This window comes from Hippichthys cyanospilos, chromosome 1 (assembly GCF_059441005.1).
Source record: "Hippichthys cyanospilos isolate Australia breed blue-spotted pipefish chromosome 1, RoL_Hcya_1.0, whole genome shotgun sequence".
Taxonomy (NCBI): Eukaryota; Metazoa; Chordata; class Actinopteri; order Syngnathiformes; family Syngnathidae; genus Hippichthys; species Hippichthys cyanospilos.
Genome location: NC_142369.1, coordinates 25,101,191 through 25,122,500, shown reverse-complemented (window position 1 = coordinate 25,122,500; position 21,310 = coordinate 25,101,191). Strand labels below are relative to the sequence as shown.

General features: G+C 39.4%; 2 protein-coding genes across 4 annotated transcripts in view; one reads left to right on the top strand and one right to left on the bottom strand.

Moving 5' to 3' along the window:
* acacb (acetyl-CoA carboxylase beta) overlaps positions 1 to 4,408 on the bottom strand; it is a 24,627-nt gene extending 20,219 nt beyond the window's left edge. For all 3 annotated transcript variants that reach the window (XM_088434801.1, XM_088434809.1, XM_088434816.1), the window contains exons 1-2: positions 4,370 to 4,408; positions 1,746 to 2,250 (exon numbers count right to left, since the gene is read on the bottom strand). In XM_088434801.1, coding sequence (XP_088290927.1) covers positions 1,746 to 2,230 — 485 coding nt within the window. In that variant the 5' untranslated portion in view covers positions 2,231 to 2,250; positions 4,370 to 4,408. The remainder of the gene's footprint in view (positions 1 to 1,745; positions 2,251 to 4,369) is intronic.
* Positions 4,409 to 5,118: 710 nt separating this feature from the next.
* pole (polymerase (DNA directed), epsilon) lies at positions 5,119 to 21,302 on the top strand. The gene is made up of 47 exons (XM_088418446.1): positions 5,119 to 5,285; positions 5,397 to 5,532; positions 5,606 to 5,686; positions 5,787 to 5,831; positions 5,912 to 6,004; positions 6,092 to 6,246; positions 6,404 to 6,548; positions 6,628 to 6,708; positions 6,789 to 6,896; positions 7,028 to 7,138; positions 7,228 to 7,313; positions 7,401 to 7,520; positions 8,020 to 8,152; positions 8,244 to 8,357; positions 8,446 to 8,658; positions 9,015 to 9,122; positions 9,748 to 9,876; positions 9,971 to 10,073; positions 10,163 to 10,309; positions 10,387 to 10,532; positions 11,333 to 11,481; positions 11,574 to 11,666; positions 11,745 to 12,047; positions 12,361 to 12,556; positions 13,123 to 13,337; positions 13,418 to 13,520; positions 13,635 to 13,715; positions 14,043 to 14,165; positions 14,672 to 15,094; positions 15,202 to 15,345; positions 15,444 to 15,584; positions 16,196 to 16,349; positions 16,450 to 16,556; positions 16,722 to 16,898; positions 17,007 to 17,230; positions 17,606 to 17,826; positions 18,041 to 18,245; positions 18,359 to 18,532; positions 18,609 to 18,734; positions 18,822 to 18,954; positions 19,046 to 19,244; positions 19,647 to 19,778; positions 19,867 to 20,060; positions 20,159 to 20,359; positions 20,440 to 20,565; positions 20,782 to 20,871; positions 20,977 to 21,302. Exons 1-47 carry the CDS (start codon positions 5,221 to 5,223, stop codon positions 21,097 to 21,099), a joined length of 6,876 nt encoding a protein of 2,291 aa, XP_088274572.1. The 5' UTR covers positions 5,119 to 5,220; the 3' UTR covers positions 21,100 to 21,302.
* The last annotated feature ends 8 nt before the right edge of the window (positions 21,303 to 21,310 follow it).

Genomic DNA, 21,310 nt, shown 5'->3' with positions numbered 1-21,310 from the left:
CGGCAAACTACAAGTTTACAAGTACATGTTAACAAATACTTTTTATTCCATATTCTTATATGCTTCTCTAATCGTGGAATGCACATGCAATACTTGAGTGGCATACCGTATTACAGTGCGTATCGAAAAATAGGAAGTGCTACATTAAGTGTAACTGATAAAAGCCACCGAACTCGAACTCGAACTGTGAATGTCAATGATGATGCCGTACCACAAGCAACTGTTAATCAACTTCCCCACTCTGGAAAGAGCTTTTTTTCTTTAGACGTCATTCTCACAAAATCTTATGTAACTGTAGCGACATCATGAGCAAGCCCGTCATGTTCAAACACATTTGCAGCAGCAGCAGCAGCAGCATCTGTTTGGAACTGTGGCGTACATAAAATGCTCAAGCTTGCAACATAAACACATGTGCACTAGCAATGGTGTCAAATGACAACGCTCAAAATCAACAGACCTTTGAAGACGCAGGAACCAGGAGGTACTTTGGAGAGGATCTCCCTCCATTACGCAGCATGCTTTACAATCTTGTGCATTTGAAAAGTGTAATGAGAACTACAACAGAATTGCACTTCCTGTTAAGCTCACTTTTTCACTTTCCCCTCCCACGCGTGCAGATAAGACAGTCCACAAGCTGCCCATTACAAGTTGAAACAGAGCAGATCCAAGAGCAACGGACAAAGGACTCCTTCAACCACAGGCAAATAAAGCTACTTTATTCCTAAGGCTACGCATTAAAAAGAAATATAAATTAGTATTTCCGAGTCAGAACAGAATATGTTATAAATAATGGAATAATGTAACAAATAAATGCATTAAAGCATTTTTTTTTTCAATTTGGAGACAAATTTCCTCCAAATTTTTTCTCACTTTTCTAAACCTACTGCACAGATGCTCTGAAAGGACATGGACATGTGAAATTCTTAAGTAATTCACAGACAAAATTAAGAGAGGGTGAGTTGCTCTGGAGTCACAGGACACATTTCAAAGTCTCTGCTTCCAGGAATAGAACAAAGGGGGTGTGTCAAATACAACAATAGCACAGGTTGTTGCGGCCACATGATGAGAGCCAATGATTGAGGACAGGGTAAGTAGAAGCACTATGTGTCAGATGCCCGTCACTGTAAGCAGAGCATAAACAACTTTAAAATGAACCTACACTCGTGACTTGTGATTCCATGAGCGTGTGACAAACCGTAACGCATGTGTATGATGTACAGTACCTGACAGGCCATGGTTTGGACACACCTTCTCATTCAGGAGTGATTGCTTACTGTATTTTTTAGTTAGTTGATTTGTTCTTTATATAATATGAACTTTAACACTGCCCAATAGGGCTGTCAGTTGTGCATTAACCCATATTCTGCACAACACAATTGAAGGTCCCAACACCAGTGATAAAGCAAGGAATTAATCAACCCTGTTAGAGCACACAGAGGAAGTGAAAACCTTGTCAGGTGACTACTTCGAAGCTCACTGAGAGGATGGCAAGAGGGTGAAAAGTAATGAGAGCAGAGGGTGGCTATTTTGAAAAAACTCATATATAAAACATGTTTTGAGTTATTTCACATTTTATTTCCCGTCCATAACTCCACCTGTGTTCATAGATGCCTTCAGTGAAAATCTACAATCTAAAATGCCTTGAAAATAAAGAAAAGACACTGAATGAGAAGGGGAGTCCAGACTTTTGGCCCGTATTGTACATGTTGCACTACATGGAGCCACATGAAAAAGCACAATCTTACTTCATGCCTGAGGAGCTAGGTCGTGACACTTCAGGGGATATCTGATGACGAGATGATTTGGCAGCGGAAGTTGATGGCAGCGAAGCACCACTCGGCGGTTTGGCTGCCAACACCTCATCATCCGAGGAATTGTCCTCTGATGCACCCAGAATGAACTTCAGACGCTCCCTCGCCTTGGGGCCGGATCTGGTATTTGGCACATTGGTTGTAGAAGGGTTTTGTGTGGGGAGGAGCTCCTGTTGCTCTTTCACATGGAGGCCCACAGAGGAGCTGTGAGCTTGAAGGCTGTTGTCCTCCAGTTTTGTTGACACACGCCTTTGGCCTGGATGAGAGGATTGTGCAGCAGGTGCATCCTCCTGGAGTGCAGAGGGGATGTCACCTGATGGAGATTCCTCTCCTTTCTCTGGCATCGCTGCTGTGCTGCTAGTCCTCCGCAGGTGATAAAAAATCCATAGGATTAATCCAAACAATGCAAACGCGAGCATTCACAGACATCCTCCTGACACTGTTGAAAAAAAGAAACAGTGGATTGAACAAAATAAGTTTTATAACTTTAAGTTTTAACTAACCTTCCTACCTTAATAAATCAAGTGATATGATATAAGGGGTTTGGGAGAATGTCTCTGAATATTAACTGCTGCTATGTGAGCAAAAGAATGCTGCCCTGAGGAATTGTGCCATCACGCTGGTGGAACACCAGTGTAGCTAAAACTGTATTGTCATGTCTGACATCATCCACATGAACTTTTCAGAAATCAGTTAAATATGCCCATTCCTAATTTTACACAACCAAAAATGTATAGCATTTATTTGCAATTATTATTATTATTATTTGCAACAAACGATTCCATTAACAATCATTAGCAATTTTATTTATTGACTAAATTGTGTTAAAAAACATGTTCTATGTTCAATCCATTCAAAAATACAGTATATACCTTTTCAAATAGTGCAGAAAATGCACTAATAAAATTGTTTTGGGAGGACTTGGAGACTTTTTTAGATCCATAACATGTCAGCAAAATGGCAAATATGATGATTATTGTTTTCCAAAATAAAATCATGCATGTACAGTTTTAATTTTGATTCAACACAATGAAAATCAGTCTGTTTCATGGCAAAGTAAAGAAAATTGATAATATAACTTGTAGAGAGGTTGAAATTCCCAGGATTTCCACAATTTTAGGTCTCGAAACAATTAAACTATTATACTGTTTTGTCTCTAAACAAAAACATTGGGACTTGATATATTTTCCTTATATTTGATTTGCTTGCTTAACAGCAAAACAATAAAAAGAATGTTGTTATTATCTCTGCAAAGGCAGATATTTGGGACATATCTCTCATTTTGGATCTTATTTAGATTACCCAAGAGTACATAATGAAGCGTTAACAGCTGCTCTTGTTGACCTGACATAATGTTTCATTACACAGCATGATTTCAATTTCCTTCTAATATTTGTAAATTATAAATTGTGAGTAGCTTACTGTATGAATCGTTTGTCCTTGTCCTTTGATTAAAGTCAAGACTTTGAGAGTGAAGGAGGGTTGGAGACTGTATTCTATTCTAATCTGTGGACATTAAACTGAATTAGGTCATCCGACAATAGTCAGAGGTCATATGTCTCAGCACAAGGGTAACTATGATTAAATTACAGCAGATTTTAACCAGACTAAAGTGTAGAAGGCAAAACAACCTATGTTTTTCCCATTTCAGGATTCGATTCCAAGGTCTATTTCAATTATGTGCAAGGCGGTTTTCAGGGGTCACAAGCACATGATTTATCTTAAGCATAAAAATGAGAGTGATGTAGCGTCCAAAGGACATTTTCCTCTGGGATCGTAAGTAAATTTTGTGCTGATCCTGAGCTTGGGTAAGGGTGCACGCAGCCTTTCCCTGGCAGCGTATGGTAAACAAAACAGCTGCTCTGCAACAGATGACATCAGATCCAAGAGTGGCTTGGCTACTAGCTACTTGGCTACATGTGGAACAAAGGTCAGTACTGAGGGTCTCAAGAGGAGCTACAGCTACAGCTAACCAGGGCAACGGACAAAACGTGCACATGAAGCTCACTATATTGAATGAAACTATAAATACATGAACACGTACGAAACTTGTTGATTTCCTTTCAGCTCAAATATCTTTTAAGACTTTCTTCAAAGAGCCCTTGAGCGCAAAATCCTAATCCGTCAACATCAATCAAATACTGAGCGCAATTGCAGTGCAGTATGTTCGTTTTTAAGCAGGCTTCTTCACTGCATACAGTGTAAGCAATGCCTTGATCTGGACATTTACTAGGCAAGTAGAAGTCCACGTAAACAAAAAAAAGTTCATTTACTATATTTTACCTGAAGAGAAATTTGCCCTTCACAATGACTCGTTTCCTTTTTAGATTTTAACTTTAAAAAATAAATAAATAATAAATAAAAAAAAGAATACAGTAGTCAATGTGACAGATAATTATCACACTTGTTTGTAATGCTAACAAGCCTAGCTAACAGCAAAATCGTATTCACATAGCAACCTCAGTAGAAAACACTAATAAATATGCAATTCGAGATCATTATCGCTGTCTTTAATAGGTCACTTTTGTTCAATGGAATATGTTGGCATTCGCGCCTACCTTCCGTATGCTGTCAATCATTCCCTCCCCAATGGAGCTCCCCTCCCACGGTATAGAAAACGTTGTTTATGGCATTAAGCTCCTCCCACTCACACACAAACGGAAGCTCCCTCAAAGATTGTATGTATTGGTCAAAAAAAGATTCTTAAACATCCATTTACCATTTTTCAAATGCAGTACTGCAATATAATTTGTCAGTTAAATCCATATATATATATATATATATATATATATATATATATATATATATATATATATATATATATATATATATATATATATATATATATATATATATATATATATATATATATATTATATGCAAAAAAAGTAAATTGAAAATTGAAAAAATAATTGAAGCAATCAAAATAAGAATGAAGTTATAGTCTTATTTACACACTTGTTATAATACAATTATTTTATTTTATTTATTTATTTATTTTATCTTATTTAATAAATGACCTGGCGGCAAGCTTTTTGTATGTTTTAATGATCAAATGTGGCCTGTTCTTCAGCACAAAATTTGATCAAGCAACGTAAGTTAAATAATTTGAGTTTCTCCCACAAATAAATAAATAAAATACGGGATGAAAATTTGTTCCTTTTCCATACGGTTTGCAGAAGTGAGTACTTGTTGATAATAAACGATCTTTGTCAGACTTTTGGTAGCGCTGATCTCGCGGGAACTGTGAGAACGCGCCAAAGTAAGAAAACAAGATTTGTCGCTGTCAGAAAATCATCGATGCATGTTTGAAATAACTCCGAAATATTACCAGATGCAGAATCGGTCATCACACAGACAATAATACCAAACCTGAGCAGGTAACTACTTGTTCCGTCCACTTCACAAAATGGTGTTACAAAATAGTGGAAGATTCAAATCGGATCGGGGTCAAAGTGGAGACCAGGAGAACCAGTAAGTAGTTGTGCATCTATTAGTCTCAAAATATTTTAATGTAAACGAAATGTCCCTTACATGGTATGGCATTAAATGGATAAATGATGGAAAACAATGTATTTGAACCAGGGACGATGGTTCATCGATGTCCGCCCTTAAGAGGCTGGAGCGGAGCCAGTTTACGGATGAGATGGACAGTCGCTTTGGTTTCGACAGGATGAAAGAACCCGGAGAAAAAACAGGATGGTTGATTAACATGCATCCTGTAGGTTGTCATTCACCTTGTTGGCCTTGTCTGTCTTTGTAAAATATAAATGTGTATCTTTGTGTACTTCTAGGCTGAGATCCTTGATGAAGACAAAAGGATGATCAGTGTTGTGGACTACTATTTTATCCAGGAGGATGGAGGCAGGTTTAAAGTATGTTGGGGGAAACTCTTTCAGAAAATATGGTTACCATATAGTAAACATCACAAATATGCATGCAAAGTATTAAATCTAACGTTTATCCTGTTATTAGGTCGCACTCCCTTTCAAGCCTTATTTTTATATTGCCACAAAAAAGGTAACTGGCCATAAAATTCACATCTTGTCAGATGCCCAAACGTATGAAAACTCTTAAGAATACTTGTGATTTTGTTGCAGAACTGTGAAAGAGAAGTCATCTTATATTTGTCAAGAAAGTTCCAAGGCAAAGTGTCCAAGCTTGAAATTGTCCCAAAAGAGGATCTAGATCTGGTAAGAGTGATTTTAGGTGTTTACAATAACTGCTCGACCCTTGCTTTTAAAAATAACATTGAAGCATTCTTCTCTTTTGTCACCTAGCCCAACCACCTGGTTGGCTTGAAGAGAAGCTACATTAAGCTGTCCTTCAGCACAGTGGATGATCTCATCAAGGTCAAGCGGGAGATTTCCCCAGCAGTACGCAAAAACAGAGAGAGAGAGCAGTCTAATGATGTCTACACATCAATGTTATCAAGGTATGATTTGCTGAGTGGAACCATAACGAAAAGGTGTTTTCATTCATGTGTTTTTGTCTCCCTGCGATCACAATATTAAAAAATCCAGCTCATCCTTTTGATTTTTTTTTCTTGGTTGAGCGCAGCCTAATGATTTTGATGTTTACTGTGTTTACAGTGCTTTATCGGGTGGAAATGTGACATCAGCAGAGGAAGATGGGATGTCCAAGAATATTTCTGACCAATTAGACAACATTGTGGACATGAGGGAGTATGATGTGCCCTACCACGTGCGGGTGTCCATTGACCTAAAGATCCACGTGGTGAATACAAAAGACAGGGAGAAAATACATTTGACAGCCTCAATCTGATTTACTTCTAAAAAAGTTTTTTTTTCCTTAGGCTCACTGGTACAACATTCGATACAGAGGCAGTGCTTACCCACCAGAGATTGTTCGCAGGGATGATCTTGTAGAAAGACCAGTATGACATGTTTATTGTTGAAGTTTAATGTCGCTTGTCTTCTGCATAGACATCACATAATCCACTTTTCTTATTTCTAGGACCCTGTCGTTTTGGCCTTTGACATAGAGACCACCAAACTGCCACTAAAATTCCCAGATGCTGAGACTGATCAGATTATGATGATATCTTATATGATAGATGGACAGGTGGGTTTTATGCCTCCTTTTTTAATGTTGTAAAGCATTTATGTCATTAGAACATGATTTTGTTTTTTTTACCTCTAGCATTTATGTCCTTAGAACATGATTTTGTTTTGTTTTTTTACCTCTCCCTACAGGGGTTCCTAATCACAAACAGAGAGATCGTCTCAGAAAACATTGAAGACTTTGAGTTCACACCCAAACCTGAATACGAAGGACCTTTCACTGTTTTCAATGAAGATGATGAGGTACATTATTAAAGACAACATACAATTTTCTTCTCTTGCTGTATTTGCTTTCATTTGCGGTATTGTATTCATTTTACTTATGATTTTAGGTGGCTCTTATACAGAGATTCTTTGATCACATTCAGGAGACAAAGCCTAACATCTTTGTCACCTATAACGGAGACTTCTTTGATTGGTGAGTGTGTTTGTAATGCTCAGGCATGTAGTCATCTCACACTATTGTTGTCAACATCTACCTTTCATTTTTGCTGCAAATGTATAGGCCTTTTGTTGAGACACGAGCCTCTGTGCACGGACTGAGTATGCACAGAGAGATTGGGTTCCAGAAGGACAGCCAGGGAGAGTACAAGTCCAGTCAGGCCATCCACATGGACAGCTTTAGGTGTGACACTCACGCATCAGATAACAGTATTAAGAAAACAAAAAGAAAAATAACCCCATCAAAATCAGTTAAGAAAGCATCATCTTGTTTGATACTATTAGTATTCCAGTGTTTTATTTGAAAATAAAAACTATTAATAAAGAATGTATTATTTTTCTAATTTGGTATCATTTTTTCAAGACTATAAATTAATTAGAGGTTCCTTATTTTGAACCATTGTGTTTCAGAAAGAAAATATTTCAGTTTTACAGACACCACAAATATTATTTAAATGTATTGCCAGCACTTTTTTTTGTTTCAGTATCAAACTTATTTTTATGTCTTAATGTTCTCATGTTTTTGCATTAAATTTGTCAAAATTACCAATACAGTATTTCACTTAAAATGCATTTGTTACTGTACAGTTCCATTATACAATAATTTTCTTATACATCTGAATTCATCTAATGCTTATTGAACGGAAGAATTGATTTCTAGGCACTTTTCTCATGTGCACTAGGTGGGTTAAAAGAGACAGCTATCTTCCAGTGGGAAGCCATAATCTGAAGGCTGCAGCAAAGGCTAAATTGGGCTATGACCCTGTGGAGCTCGACCCGGAGGAGATGTGCCGCATGGCAACAGAAGAACCACAGGTTATTTCCATGTTGTTGATTTTTTTGTTTGTTTTAGTAAAAACTTGTTTCATTTTGTTATTTAATTTTCTTGCCTTTCTTTTTTTGCCAGACATTAGCTACCTACTCTGTGTCAGATGCTGTGGCCACATACTACCTCTACATGAAGTATGTGCATCCCTTCATCTTTGCTCTGTGCACTATCATCCCTATGGAGCCTGATGAGGTTTGTTTACAGTGTAATACAGTATACTAGAAGGTATGAATATGGCTTGTGAATGTTAATGTCTATTTCTGTGTCCCGCTTCATACAGGTGCTGCGTAAAGGCTCTGGTACTCTATGTGAAGCTCTGCTCATGGTGCAGGCCTTCCATGCCAACATCGTTTTCCCCAACAAGCAGGAGCAAGTCTTCAACAAGCTGACAGGCGACGGCCACGTTTTGGACTCTGAGACTTATGTGGGCGGCCACGTGGAGGCGCTGGAATCTGGAGTGTTTAGAAGTGACATTCCGTGCCGTTTCAAAATGGTAACACTGTATCTACTGTAGTGCTCCTACTGGATGTTTGCGTCCATAGTATTAGCATTTCTTAAGCACTGACCATTTGTGATTGATTGATAGGTTGGTGTCTATGTGTTATAAATCTATTTTGAAATATGAATGATTACAGGTGAATTATACAATCTGAAGGAAATAATTTTTTCTTTCTGTCACCAAATGTTGTATTTGAATGATAATTTTAGTCACGCGTAAAGTCAAACTCCATATTTTCCCTCTGTGCTCCTTGTTAGTCACTTGTGACGCATCACTGACTCAGCATTGTGGTTGGGAAAAAATGTTTTATATTACAGTTTTAATTTTGAATGGTAATTGTTTGTCAACAGAATCCAGCTGCGTTTGACTTCCTATGCCAACGAGTTGAGCAAACGATGCGGCATGCTATTGAGGAAGAGGAGAAAATCCCCTTGGAGCAAGTCACCAACTTTAATGAGGTTTGTACCATACACAGAGGCCAAAAGTTTGGACACACCTTGTCATTCAATGTGCATTCTTTATTTTCATGACTATTTTCATTGTACACTTTCCGAAGGCATTAAAACTATGATTGAACACGTGGAGTTATGTACCTAACAAAAAATGGTGAAATAACAGAAAATTTGTTTCATATACAAATTTCTTACAAAAAGCCTCCCTTTACTCTTATTACAGCTTAGCGTTCTCTTGATGAGCTTCAAGGTAGTCACTGGAAAAGGTTTTCATTTCACCGGTGTGCTTTATCAAGGTTAATTTTTGGAATTACTTGCGTTATAAATGGGGTTGGGACCATAAGTTGTGTTGAGCATAAGTCAGGTTAATACCCAAGTGAAAACCCTATCAGACAATTGTTAGAATTAATACTATGGCAATTATGTATTGGCTAATTAAACGAAACAAAATGGCCATTATTACATTTTTGGGGAAAACTAAATGAGAAACGTGTTCAAAATTTTGAACTGTACCATATATTTTCTTTATTTACGCCTTTGATATTTTCCTTGCTGTCTGGCACAGTACCTATTCTACTTCCCCAGTATAAAGCAAAAAGTAAAGAACATTTTTTTTCTGTTTTTGTTACAGGTCTGTGATGATATCAAAAAGAAGCTGACTTCCTTGAAAGAGGTTCCAAATAGGATCGAGTGTCCCCTCATTTACCATCTTGACGTTGGAGCAATGTACCCCAACATCATCCTCACCAACCGTCTACAGGTTTAACAATCTAAGAATTTATCAATATTTTATCAGTACCACAGGAGTGATAAAGATATGAAAAATATTTACAGTTTTTATTATTCCCATCCAGCCATCTGCGATGGTAGACGAAGCCACTTGTGCCGCCTGCGACTTCAATAAACCAGGCGCCACTTGTCAAAGGAGAATGGCTTGGCACTGGAGAGGGGAAATTAGTATGTCTGTGTTACATATCTTATGTTTTTAGGACATTAAAACACAATTAAGGAGCAAATGGCGTCACACACTCTCCCCTCTTCCGCAGTGCCGGCCAGCCGTAGTGAGTTCCACCGCATCCAGCAGCAACTAGAGTCTGAGAAGTTTCCTCCTTTCTTCCCTAACGGTCCACCTCGGGCCTTCCACACACTCAATAGAGAGGAACAGGCTAAACATGAGAAAAAACGTCTTGCAGGTGTCGTGCTTGTAAAAACAGTTTTGGTTCGATCTCTGTGCCAAATGCACTTCTCATGCATGTTGTTTTTATGTCAGACTACTGCAAGAAGGCCTATAAGAAGACACACGTAACCAAGCTGGAGGAACGAGTCACCACCATCTGTCAACGAGAAAACTCCTTCTATGTGGATACCGTTCGAGCTTTTAGGGATCGTCGATACGAGTTTAAAGGGCTTCACAAGGTACCCTCTGACTGGTCAGGCTTTAGTAGTGATAAAGAGAGCCATTTATTCAGGAGCCGTTCACTAAAAAGACCCCTGTCAAAAACTGGCTCGTCGATATTTTGTTTCGTTTGTGGGTTTGTTTTTGTTTTTTGTTTTTTTTTTCCATTTTTAAAACATCAACATTTTATATATAAAATAAAAATTAGGATTAGTGATACTTTGCAATTTTATTCTTTATAATTTTATACCTTAAGTGTTTAATGTAAATTTCAAGAACACTTTACGCGCATTGGCCAACACACATGTGTACACTGCACCTGAGATGTTTTGACAAAAGTTAAACAGCTATCAAATCTAGCCTGTAGCCACTCACTTCTACCCGGTTGTGAGTTTGAGCAGCAGACAGCTCCTCCTCTCCACCTCTGCCCCTTTATCTTTCAAAAAACTTTACTCTTTTATTCTTTCTCCCCTTTCTTGTTTACTTCTCTTCCCTCCACTCCGTCCCTCCCTGTGTTCTATTATCTTACCTTCCATGGCTTCCAAGTGCAGTGCATGCACCGTTTTTTTTTATTGTTTGTTAATATGCTAAGATGACACTCCCTCCAGAAGTGAGGGGAGGAGGCCTTAGTGCGAGGGGCGGAGTGCCTGATAAATGTAATAAAATCATATAAAAGTAATTTATAAAACTTGATTCTAATCATTGACAGCCATTCTAAAACTTCTAAAAAAAACATCACATAAGTAACCTCTTTATATCAATCAGCTTCTCATTGTAACCCCCCACCCTCCCATGCATCTTTTATGTTCTATTTCTTAAGGTGTGGAAGAAGAAACTATCCACGGCTCAGGACAGTGGAGATGCTGCTGAGGTGAAGCGCTGCAAGAACATGGAGATCCTGTACGAGTCTCTACAGCTGGCTCACAAGTGTATTCTAAATTCGTTTTACGGCTATGTCATGAGAAAAGGGTATGAGTTAATTATGTTTTTTCCTGGCTGAATACATCCGAATGACCACTGTCCAAATCGGTTTTGCTAAACCTCTGTGCTATGTCCATTAGGGCTCGATGGTACTCAATGGAAATGGCCGGCATTGTGTGCTACACCGGAGCCAATATCATCACTCAGGCAAGGGAGCTTATTGAACAAATAGGGTGAGTAACAGCGAAATCGCAATAATATATGTTTAACAGAACAGTATAATTGTATCTTTCTTTTTTACCGTTCCTTAGGAGGCCACTTGAGTTGGATACCGATGGCATCTGGTGCGTCCTTCCAAACACTTTCCCGGAGAACTTTGTTGTGAGGACTAGTAATGAGAAGAAGCCCAAGGTGACCATCTCCTACCCCGGTGCCATGCTGAATATCCTGGTTAAGGAGGGCTTCACCAACAACCAGTATCACGAGCTGGTAGACGCCGCGTCGCTCGCGTACACTATCAGGGCAGAGAACAGCATCTTCTTTGAAGTGGACGGGCCATATCTAGCCATGATTCTGCCAGCCTCTAAAGAAGAAGGAAAGAAGTTAAAGAAAAGGTATCACAAAATACAGTACTGTATTTCTTGCCGGTAGCGACAGCATTACCGTTGATTGCCGTAATAAATCCATAGAGTAGATTTATTAAACAGGAGTCTGTTCCGCCCACATTTTCAAATATAACCACCTCTCAGTATGAAGTGGTCCAATACTACTGCAAACTACAAATATAAATAAAATGAATAACTTTGAATAGAAGTTTTGTGTTTGATGATGACCAGAAACTGTATTTCTAGAAGGTCCGTTTAATCATTTATTTTTTAATAAGATCAATGACACATTCACTGATTTGCCGTTATCCTTTCATTTTAGGTACGCCGTATTCAATGAGGACGGCTCTCTGGCTGAGCTGAAGGGTTTTGAAGTGAAGAGAAGAGGGGAGCTGCAGCTTATTAAGATCTTCCAGTCTTCTGTGTTTGAGGCTTTCCTCAAAGGTACCACCCTAGAGGAGGTTTATGCGTCTGTAGCCAAAGTGGCTGACTACTGGCTGGATGTGCTTTACAGCAAGGTAAAGGCAGTTTCACTCTTGTTCAAAAATGTAGTCACTGCAATTATTTAACTACACAAATAAAAACTGTTGAGGCCTTCTTTTTTTTTCTTTTTTTCAAATTTAGGCAAGATCATTAAAATAGTCTGGAATATCAATTGTGTTTTTTTTTTTTTTCATTTAAAGCATCAAAGACTCAAGTCTTAACAGAGCAGTCTGGTGGCCTGCAAGAAATTGTGAAGGGACAATAAACAAGATTCATATTAACTCAAAGGAGTGAAGTGCTACAAGATGAATGCCAACACTAAACACAAAGAAACTTCCCTCTTTTCAACTTGCCTATCAGACACCAGACTAGAATTAAATATAACAAGATGGGAGTCAAAAACCATAAATTAAATCTATGTCTGTGTTGAGCTCATCTGTTGAGGTCGTCTCATTATAGCTACTTAAATAATTCTCATGTATGTTAAATGAAAGGGTCTGTTCAAACAAAACCATGTGGTCAATGAACAACAAAATGTTATACAAATACCTATTGTCCATGACAAACCTTGGCCCTCATTTTGATTTTATTGGCTTTTCAGGCTGCCAACATGCCCGATGCTGAGCTGTTTGACCTGATATCAGAAAATCGCTCCATGTCAAAAAAATTGGAGGACTACGGAGAGCAAAAGTCCACTTCCATTAGCACAGCTAAAAGACTGGCAGAGTTCCTGGGAGACCAAATGGTGAAAGATGCTGGTCTTAGCTGCCGTTACGTCATCTCACGAAAGCCAGAAGGATCCCCTGTCACAGAGCGGTGGGCAACTGTAGATGTGGTTTTTAAAAACTGACTTGAAGCTAGACTCCCCTGGTTGATTTTTTTATATCATCTGGCAGAGCTATTCCTTTGGCCATCTTCCAAGCTGAGGCAAGCGTGACCAAACACTTTCTTCGCAAATGGCTGAAGATGCCCAGCCTGCATGACTTTGACATACGCGCAGTAAGTATTTGGAATCAAAACTAAAACAAAATCTTAAAATATATAGATTTTTTTTCTTTTTTCTCAAAATTGCCCTTTTTTTTAGTCTGATTGTTTTTCCTGTTTTTGTCACAGATCCTTGATTGGAATTACTACATTGAAAGGCTAGGTAGCGCGATCCAGAAAATTATCACCATCCCCGCAGCTCTTCAACAGGTCATTAAAAACATAGTAATGATGCATGGGTTAGCTACTGTGTGTACTATTAGGTACAGTCAGAGTGCTAGTCATTTAAAAATCTTTACTATTTTTTATAGTTTTTATGGTTTCAGTATTTTATGGTGTTTGCTGTTTTTATGTTAATTTATTGTTTTAACTGGAATTAATATAGGACAATTTTTTACTCCATGTACAGCACTTTGTATGTATGTTTTAAAGTGTACTGTAAATGCAAGTAGAATTGATTTGAGTTGAAATGAGTTTACTGCATCATACTACATAGTTTTGATACGACACGTAGTTTAAACTTGTTTTGACGATCAGGTGAAGAATCCGGTCCCCCGAGTCAGACATCCCGACTGGCTTCACAAGAAACTTCTTGAGAAAAATGATATCTACAAGCAAAAAAAAATCAGCGAGCTGTTCACCAGCGAGGGAAAGAGACAGGTAGGTTAGAGCAAAATGTTCTTTAGGTAAGCAATAATCGATTATTCGATTTACGATTCAATAATTTACCCCAGATTCCGTCACAGAACAAAGGTTAGGTGTTTAATTATCTGCACATTCATTAAGTGTGACTTAACAAGATAGATTTAAGAAACATCGACAAAGAAGTCATTAACTTTTCCATGTTCTCTAGCCTACAGCCTGTATTGTATTGTTTCTTGGCCCTCTTTAACCCTTGTGCAGTATTTTGACCAGTTGTATATCATTTTCTTCTACATCCTCCTCGCTGTATTTTAGCCAAGGAATGTCACACTCATGGTGTGGAAAATAAGTGATGGTAATTTGTTAAACTTTGACAAGTTGTCGCCATCTGGGTGAGCTTTCAGATCCCCGGTGTCTTCTCTCAATGCTTTCCTTTTGATGTGAAATGCCTTTGCTGTAAAGAGCAAAGGATTGCACAAAATACAGCGCAAGGATTAAACAGAGTATACCTGATTTTTGTTTAGGTGGCTCATCAGCTCCCCAAGGACAATTTAGTTCCCGATATGGAGGACTTTGGGATGCCATCTAAGCCTCTGCAGCCGGCCATCCCCATCAGTACCAAGAGGAAAAGAGCTTCTCAAGGGGAGGACAGCCAGGTAGAGTCTCAGGATCTTGAGCTAACCCAGTCGTGGAGAGAGGTTTTGGGGCCGCCGCCACCAATGGGCAAGACGAAGGAGGAGCGTCTTGTGTGGTTACGTTACCATAAGAAAAAGTGGGAGCTGCAAATGAGGCAGAGGAAGGAGAGAAAGAAAAAGCGAAGACTGCTGGATGGAGAAGCCCAGCCTGTAGGTGGAGGAGTAATTAGGGACGGTTCCAACACAGGCCTAGGAAGTTTCCTCCGCAAAACGGCTCGCAGCATCCTGGACATGCCATGGCAAATAGTGCAGGTGGGCATAAATTGCTTCACCCACACAACATTTTGTTACATGGATTCACATGTTCTTTATCATTGGAAGAAGCAAAGTGATTGGAGCAATGTTCCCGATATTTACAGATTGCAGAAACTAGCCATCCCGGACTTTACAAATTATGGGCTGTGATTGGAAACGATCTCCATTGCATGAAGCTCAACATTCCTCGCATCTTCTATGTCAACCAAAAAGTCCCAAAGCAGGAGGAGGGACCAACATACAAAAAGGTAGACAGTGAGAAAGAGGATTTTTTTTCACTCTATTAATGTGATAATTTCACTCAATTAATGTCATATTTGAAATGTTTTGTTTGTATTTGCGTCAGGTGAATCGCATGCTTCCTCGCTCCAACATGGTGTACTACCTCTACGAGTACTGTGTACCTGAGGACATGTACCAGGAGCACATTAATGAGATCAATGCTGACCTCTCGGCTCCGGACATTGAAGGGGTCTATGAAACACAGGTATCCTCCAAGCACCACTGTCATTTTTAACTACAATATTAAACAAACTGAACATACTGTAGTTTACCTTACTTACTACATACCTTACTCAGTCAATCAGAAGTGAACATTATTGGCATTTTTGTTACATCTTTGTGTATGAGTGTAATGGCATCACCTTTAAATAGATGTTATTAGGGATGTGTTGTTATTAGATTCTGACTGTATGATAACCGTGAAAATATCGTAGTATCACAGTATTAAAATTGTAACTTTAAAAGTCTGTCTTTTTTTATTGGGTAAAAGAAACATTTTTCCATTGAACAAATTCTATTTTATAAATGTCTACCATGGTAAGCAGCAATAAATATCTCAACATTCTTCTGTTTTAATTCTTCTTACCAAGTCACAGTGCTCCATCACTAGTGAGCTGTTTCAAACAGACGCCCCTCCCCTGTGAATGCTAATGAGGAGAAAAAAAAATCTGTGTCCAATTATCTTCAACAAAAAGCAGCTCAACTGGCACAATTGAACTTTAACTTTTTAGAACCACAGTAACCCTTTGAATCAGCTGTCTAGATTTTACTAAGAAGTGATGAAACAATCATGCGTTTTGATCCTCCATTTTTCAGGTGCCGCTATTGTTTCGTGCACTAGTGCAGCTCGGATGTGTTTGTATGGTCAATAAGCGTGTGGGGAGAGATCTGGCTGGCAGGGATGCAGACACTTTTGATCTGGAGAATCTGGATATGAGATCCCTGGCCCAATTCAGCTACTTAGAGCCTGGTATGAGCATGATATCAGCATTCTCTGTTTGTGTGATTTACTATTTGATGGTCCAACAGAGTCGGTTAATATTCCTGTGTTATGTTTGGTTTTCTTCCAGGAAGTGTTCGCCACATGTACTTTTATCATCACAGTCAAGGTCACAAGGCCCTCTTTGGCCTTTTCATCCCTTCACAACGCAAGGCTAATATATTTGTTCTGGACACTGTAAGAATAATACATCGCTACATTGTTTTGGTGCCATCTTTTTGTCGGGACGCTTGACTTTTAGCTTAAAATCGCATACATGATGAGTTTAATTCAACTGGCCCGCGGCTTTGTTTTAAATAGTGCATTCCTCCACCAGTTAGCTTTTTCTTTCATTCTACGCAGGTCCGAAGCAACCAGATGCCAAACCTCGGTAACGTCTACACTGCTGAGCGCACTGCCCTATTGGAAAAAACGACAGAGGACCTTCTTCCTCCAGAAAAACACAATTTTGAGGTTCGAGCTGAAAATGATATAAAAGCTATCTATCGTGCAGTGCAACGTATACTTCTAAGCTACAAGGTAGGGGAAATTAAACTAACATAAATATACATTTATTTAAATTTTGACGTAAATTTATATACTCAAACATTGTTAATCTTCTAATGTGTCTGTTTTTGTTATGTTTAGGAGGAGCGCCGGGGGCCGACCCTCATTGCAGTGCAATCCAATTGGGACTTGCGACGACTGGCTTCAGGGATGCCAGTTTTGGACGAATTCCCAGTTGCGCCTGTGCATGTGATAGATGAAATCAGTTACAATGTGCTGGACTGGCAGCGACACGGTGCCCGTCGCATGATCCGCCACTACCTCAACCTGGACAGCTATTTATCACAGGCTTTTGACATGGCACGGTAGGCAGCAAATGCACTGTGAGTGCCATATCTATGCTTCATGGGGCATACTTTTAGCATTGGATTAATGAGAAAAAAATCTTAAAAGCACTCTTTCATACCAGCTTTCCTTTGATTTATGATAGCTAGGATTAATTGTAAGTTTTAGGTATGAACGTCAATTGTTATATTTGTCTTATAACCGTATATAACCGTCATAATTCCAACCATAATTCTTTTTTTAAGAAAAAAAAATCTGGATTTTCCTATCATTACATTTTGAAAAAATTATTTTGGAAGCCTTCCATGTACTCAATGGTTATAGTTGTTTTAGCACTGATTTAATGTGAGAATGACACAAACTGAAAATCTGTCTCCCATCTCTCTCCATTTCAGGTATTACCATTTACCTGTGGGAAATCTGCCCCAAGATGTATCAATCTTTGGTTCCGACTTGTTCCTTGCCAGACATCTGCGGAAACACAATCACTTGCTATGGCTGTCTCCGACAGCAAGGCCAGATCTGGGGGGCAAAGAGGCAGATGACAGCCGCCTGGTTATGGAAAGTGATGACCGGTGCTCTGTTGAGATTAATACCCAAGGATGCTACTCTACAGGTATTGCAACACATGCATAAACCCAACTCTGGAAATGTATAATTGCTAGCGACCACAGTGTCTGTCTGACATGAACCTGCCAGGAAGGACCTCTGACATAATTTCTATAGTTTTCAACCCTTTGTCAAAACTGATGCAAAATCATATTCAAAACAAAATTGACCTCGTTGTGAAGAACTAATGGTAATTAAATTCCGAGTGTTCTCTCTTACAGTGTGTGTGGAGCTGGACTTGCAGAGCTTGGCTGTGAACACCATCCTCCAGTCGCAGCATGTCAATGACATGGAGGGGGGGGCCAGTCTGGGTGTTAGTTTTGATGTGATCCAACAGTCGTCTTTGGAGGACATGATGTCAGGAAACCAAGGAGCTAGCTCATTAGCTAGCTATGACGAAACAGCCCTCTGCTCCAACACTTTCAGGTACACCGTCAAATGAAGGCGCACACACACGCACACACGCACACACACACACACACACACACACACACACACACGTTACTGTATTCATTGATGCTTTGTTTTGCATGATCCAGGATCTTGAAGAGCATGGTGGTCGGCTGGGTCCGAGAGATTACGCAGTACCACAACGTGTATGCAGACAACCAAGTGATGCACTTCTACCGCTGGCTGCACTCTCCCAGCTCGCTGCTTTATGATCCCGCTCTGCACCGCACCTTGCACAACATGATGAAGAAGGTCTTTCTGCAGTGAGTGATTCGTGTATTACGTTGTTTAAACTGTGCTCGTTCATTTTTGGTTTAACAAGCTTCTTTGCGCTAAAAGGTTGATTGCGGAATTCAAGCGTCTTGGTTCCACTGTGGTGTACGGGAACTTCAACAGGATCATCTTGTGCACTAAAAAACGAAGGATAGACAATGCCATTGGATATGTGGAATACATCACAAATAGGTTTGATCTTTCTCATTTTTCAACCATATCAAACGAGTGGACGTATGCATTGTAACCAACCCCAGTTTGTCTCACTGTGTCTTGTAGCATACATTCCAAAGAAATCTTCCACTCTTTGTCCATCTCCTTCTCCCGATGTTGGGAGTTTCTTCTGTGGATGGACCCGGCTAACAATGGCGGCGTGAAAGGCAAACTTCCATCCGACATGTTGTATGGCAAGGTAGTTCAAATGTATTTTATTACTATTGATTTCTACACTTGACTGTGGTATGGGAAGCTCATTGCCACTCCGGCCTGGTGTCTTTTTTTAGGAAGGAGTCAAACCAAAGAAAAACACAGGAGATGAAGATGGCAGTGAGGATGAAGACGAGGATGAAGCGAATGCTCAGGAAGACGAGGAAGACGCTGGGATAGATGAGGTTGAGGACTTGATCGAGAGCAACTGGAACATCATGCAGTATCTGCCGCAAAGCGCCTCCTGCCAGAACTATTTTCTCATGATTGTGTCATGTGAGTTCATAATGAAAGTACACTGAAAGCCCATTGTGGTCTTAACAAAGTCACTGTTTTGTCAGATTTTCACCAATGTTTTTACTTTAGTTTGTAGTCGCATAGAACTGGCCCACATCATAATAACATGAGGTTAGGAAGTTTTAGTTACATGGTTTAGCTACAGGTGACCGGTGATTATTAGCAAGTAATAATATTTGTTGTTAATTTACTACAGCTTTAAAAATCCAACACAGCTGAGTATTATTATAAATTCACATTTTTTGATAGAAATCTTTATCAGTATCATTAAAATGTCAGGTGAACCTCGTGTTGTCTGCAGTAAGTTCCCATCAGTCATGCAGTAATAGAACATCATCGCATCACTTTACATCCTTTCTCATCACTTCACTTTCTACTCAGCTTACATTGCTGCAGTTTACCAAAGCATGAAAGAAGAGCTGAGACGTAACATACCCGGTGCAACGCCAGTCAAGAGACGGGGCTGCAGCCAGAGTTCCCAGCAGGCAGTGGGGGATCTGACCGCTCTCCCTGGTATTATTTTTTGCCGTACTGAAAGAAATGTCATACGCTATGATGTGACCTGATATTTAGATGTGGCATTTTTAAATCTTTCCTTTAGGAATGATCTCTTTCTCCCAGGAGTATGTGTCCAACGAGCTGACGCAGAACATTTTTACTATCACGCAAAAAATCCAAAAAAAAGTAACTGGTACCAGGAATGTGACCCAGCCCTCAGAAATGTTCCCAGTTTTGCCTGGTTCCCACTTGTCTCTAAACAACCCAGCTCTGGAATTTGTCAAATACGTCTGCCAGGTAAGTACAAATAAAGAGAAATGTCACCTCAATATTAAATCAGCTGATCATCAGTTGACTTTTTTGTTTCTTTTCTCCATCCTTTGTTGTTTCTTCAGGTCCTCTCACTAGATAGCAACATTGTGAATCAGGTGAACAAGCTTAAGAGGGACCTTTTGCGCCTTTTGGATGTAGGGGAATTCTCGGAAGAAGCCAGTTTTCGCGACCCCTGCAGCTCATATATATTACCTGAAGTTATTTGCCACAACTGCAATTTCTGCCGTGACCTCGACCTCTGCAAAGATCCGTCTATGGCACAAGTACGTCAGCAGAGGCAATGTTAGTAGTCCTAATTTAGGGTTTTCCCATTAATAAAAAAAATATGATCCGCACCCCCTAGGATGGCGCCGTATTACCACAGTGGTTTTGCTCAAACTGCCAGACCCAGTATGAGACAGAGTCCATTGAGATGACTTTAGTGGAAGCGCTACAGAAGAAATTGATGAGTTACACATTGCAGGACCTGGTAAGTTACAAAAGCTCCATTTGGCACAACTACTGAAATGTACATTGAGCAATAGCTGCTTGAAGTCCTGCTTTCAATAGAAAATGTAGACTTGGATGTGACACCTTGAAAAGGTAAACAGCTTACGTGGTTAATGTGTGCATGTTTTAATAAATCATCGGCCTGTTGACACATATTGAGGTTGTGAGCCAACACCTTTCTGTCTGTAATGTGCAGATTTGTACTAAGTGTAAAGGAGTGAAAGAAGCAAACATGCCTCTCTACTGCAAGTGTGCCGGCAACTTTGATCTAACTTTCCCAGCTAAGGTATGTGCTCCATTATATTGTTCAATGTGTGGCTTTTATTGTTTAAGTTTTATTGTTTATTTATTTATTTTTTTAATCAAACACATTTTCTCTTTTTTTCAAAAGACCTTTGCCGAGCAGGTCACGGTATTCCGGAACATTGCGTCTCACTACAACATGAAGTTCCTGAAGGACACCATTGACTGGTTGATGGAGATGAGCCCACAGATATGTCAGAGTGTTCTTTAAAGGCACAGCTGGGATTCATCACCATCTGTCACTTCTGAATGACTCATTCATCTCTGTCGTTGATTGTTGCTCCAGTGTAGACTTGTGTGGATGAGTACAGTTTATGTGGGATGTAGATATGCTTAAACTGTTTGTGGTGTGAGTTTTGAAATAAGGTTTGCATGTATGTCAATAAACATTTTTTTACTGTGTAATATATTCCACGCAGGAG